The 3,404-nt window shown below is 42.8% G+C and overlaps 1 protein-coding gene across 1 annotated transcript; it reads right to left on the minus strand.

Moving 5' to 3' along the window:
• Window positions 1-1,982: 1,982 nt before the first annotated feature.
• Window positions 1,983-2,609, minus strand: LOC148779789 (uncharacterized). The gene has a single exon (XM_088850595.1). It carries the CDS (start codon window positions 2,607-2,609, stop codon window positions 1,983-1,985), a length of 627 nt encoding a protein of 208 aa, XP_088706721.1.
• Between the last annotated feature and the right edge of the window lie 795 nt (window positions 2,610-3,404).

Raw genomic sequence — 3,404 nt, forward strand, 5'->3', positions numbered from 1 at the left:
TCTTTCTCTTCTTTTGTTAACTGGGGAGACCTAGTGCCGGTTGGCTTTCTCTCTCTTCTTCTATCAGTTGGTGCGACCTAACGCCCGTTGGTTCTTTTCCTCTCTCTCCCATCTTATGATACAACCGACAATGTCTATTGTCGACTGCATCTTCTCTCCCTTCTTCTGCCTCCTCGTTTCCTTCTCTCTCCTTCCGTCTATCCCCTTCTTCTCTTTAACCATTCTTCTGCTGCTGTCTCATTCGACCAAGAGGTATTAGCATCTCATGGCAGTCTTGTCGTCTAGCCGTAATGTTGTTGCACCAGGTCCGCTTGGCCCGCTTTACTGCCATGACCGACGAACCATCTTACCTTGTTACTCGATATCGGTAATAACGTCTAGCAGCCATCCTGTGTGTCGGTCTCTGTTACCGAGCCAGTCTTGCTACCACATTATGTAATTATCTGTCAGCCTAGTCATTGCTCCGATCCTATCTTTATTTCTTCTTTTGGAATGCGCATGCTTGTGTAGGCTCATCAGATATGAAAAGGAGGTTTGACCCACCTGTCCCGTAACCTTTACCATTTATGTTTGTGATTGCATAAAAGCAAAAAACAAGAAGAACACGAGCCAAGGGAGGTGATTCCGAACCAATGATATTACTGGGGGGCTTTCTTCGTGATCTAAGAGGGCGCCCACTCGAGTCTGCCAGAGTAAGTCCTGAACCAACCTTTTAAATTCCTCTCTCACTGGTTGGTAATACCTGCCCCCATATTCGAACGAGGATCCTGAGAGAGCGATCTCATAAACGTCCCAGGTCTTCCTCGAAACCCGAGACGTGGGCTGCCCGATCGCCTAGGGATCTGGAGGGCGAGATCGAGGCACCTAACCATATATACCTTCATAAAGTAAGGTATAACTTTCAATCTAAGATGTTTTTCAAAATAGTTTCCACATGAAAATTTTATCCCATTCAAAGTCTTTCAAATGGCTATGGTTTGATCGAAAATGAACTTCATTTGCTAGTAAATCAGTGACCACAATTGTAAATATTAAAAATCCCGGAAAGCAGTCAGTAATGATATACCTTCACATTTTGAAACATAACTTCATTTTTGTAAATAATTTTAGCAATGGATAAAAATAAACATTTTACTAGACTCATATATCCTTCCAATGGGGCTGGTTTGAGGTCAATTGGACCCCATTTGGCTGTCCAAAAACCTCTTACAAGAACAAGCAAACTTCTGGAATTTCACTGTGGCATACAACATGTCTCAAGCATACATTCCATGATCTTCATTTCATGATGAGGCACATGATAACAACCATTCTCTCATAATGTGAACACACACATAATCATGTATGACATGCATTTCTTACATAATCTAATAATCATGCATTCATTCTTGACATTCACCATTATCATAGAATAAGAGCCCCAATTTCTAAATATCATTGGTGATGGATCCACTTTCATGGTCATTTTACATGCATCCTTTCGACTATCATGCAATGGTGATGGATCCACTTACCTAAACAACAACGACGACTTCTTCCCTTCTCTCTCACTGCTCTCACCCACCCAACAGTGGCTGCCCACCAACAGTCACTTGTTCCCACCTTGTGTCTTAGAGAGAGAGAAATGAAGTAAGAATGAGTGGCATGCGTGAGGAAAGGGGCTTTAGTACTCTTGGGTTGAGGAGGCTGGCCAAGTGTCACCAAGAGATTGTAAAATCTGGACATGTGGCACTCAATTAGCATGCACATAAAAGTGTCATACACAACTCATGCATGTTAGAGACACAGCCGGTGCTGAATGCAAATCCACCTGGCACTGGCTCTTCCAACTAGCGCTGGCCTCTTGTCCAATTCCACTCGGCACTTGCTCTTCCAACCAGCGGTGCACACAACTTCAACCTCCCCATCCTACCATGCCTTTTAATTGGTCGGGAAAAGTTTGGGTCGTCACACCTTTCCCCCCTTAAAAACAGATTTTGTCCTCAATCGTTAGTTGAATAAATGGGGGTGGAAGGCCCAGATTCATCTTCTCGCTCCCACATTGATTCTTCCCTCGAGTGATACTGCCATAAAACCTGGACTAGAGGAATCTCTTTGTGATGCAATACCTCGACTCTTTTATCCAATTTCTCAACAGGTTGTTCTATATAAGTTAAATCCTCCTTGATTGGGATCGGCTCATACTTTAGGACGTGGGACAGATCGGGCTGATACTTCCTCAATAATGACACATGGAACACATTATGAACATTAGCTAACTCGGGCGGTAGGGCCAATCGATATGCCATGACTCCAATTCTTTCTAAAATCTCAGAGGGTCCAATAAACTGTGGACTCAGTTTCCCCTTCTTGCTAAATCTCATGATACCCTTAGTTGGTGATACTTTCAGAAAAACCTGATCACCCACCACAAATTCAAGTTCCCTTCTCTGATTGTCAACATAACTCTTCTGACGACTTTGAGCCATTCGAAGCCTTTCCCAAATCAAATCGATCTTTTTTGAGGTCATTTGAACAATCTCTGGTCCCAACATTCTTCTTTCACCGACCTCATCCCAACATATGGCCGATCTACACTTCCTCCCATACAATGCCTCAAGAGGCGCCATCCGGATACTGACCTGGAAACTGTTGTTATAAGAAAACTCTATCAAGGGTAAGTGATCATCCCAATTTCCTTTGAAATCTGAAACACAAGGCCTCAACATATCATCCAAGGTCTGTATGGTCCTTTCAAATTATCGGGATGGAAAGTTGTACTGAAAGTAAGTTTGGTCCCCATAGCCGACTGTCGGCTGTTACAAAACCTTGAGGCAAATCAAGAGTCTCTGTCAGACACAATACTAATAGGCACCCCATTGAGTCTTACAATATCCTTGATGTATAATTGGGCCAACTTATCCATGGTATGAGTAGAAACGACCGGCAAGAAATGAGCAGCTTTAGTGAGCCGGTCTATAATGACCCAAATACTATCATGCCCCGAACTTGATTTTGGTAGGACGGACACAAAGTCCATAGTTAGGTTCTCCCACTTCCATTCTGACACAGGTAAGGGTTGTAACTGTCCCACAGGTTTCTAATGTTCAGCTTTAACGTGCTGACAGGTTAAGCACTTGGAAAAAAATTGTGCTACTTCTCTCTTCATGTTATTCCACCAAAAGACTCTTTTTAAATCCTGATACATCTTTGTGCTACATGGATGCACTAAATAACAGGTGTGATGTGCCTCCTCTAAAATAGCCATTTCTACCTTTTCATTGTTAGGAACACAAACCCGTCCCTTGAATATTAACATATCATCACTGCCCATAGCAAAGTCCTCCTTACCTTCCGACCTTATTTCCTAAAAAATTTCATGAATCAAGTACCCTCCTTTTGTGCCACTCGAATTTTTTGAATGA

The sequence above is a fragment of the Amborella trichopoda genome, chromosome 11 (genome assembly GCF_054954075.1).
Source record: "Amborella trichopoda isolate Santa Cruz 75 chromosome 11, AtrichopodaSantaCruz75HAP2 v2.0, whole genome shotgun sequence".
NCBI classification, from domain to species: domain Eukaryota; kingdom Viridiplantae; phylum Streptophyta; class Magnoliopsida; order Amborellales; family Amborellaceae; genus Amborella; species Amborella trichopoda.

Coding starts and splice junctions, on each gene's coding strand:
- LOC148779789 (XM_088850595.1), bottom strand. CDS start 2,609: ATGGCGCCTCTTGAGGCATTGTATGGGAGGAAGTGTAGATCGGCCATA.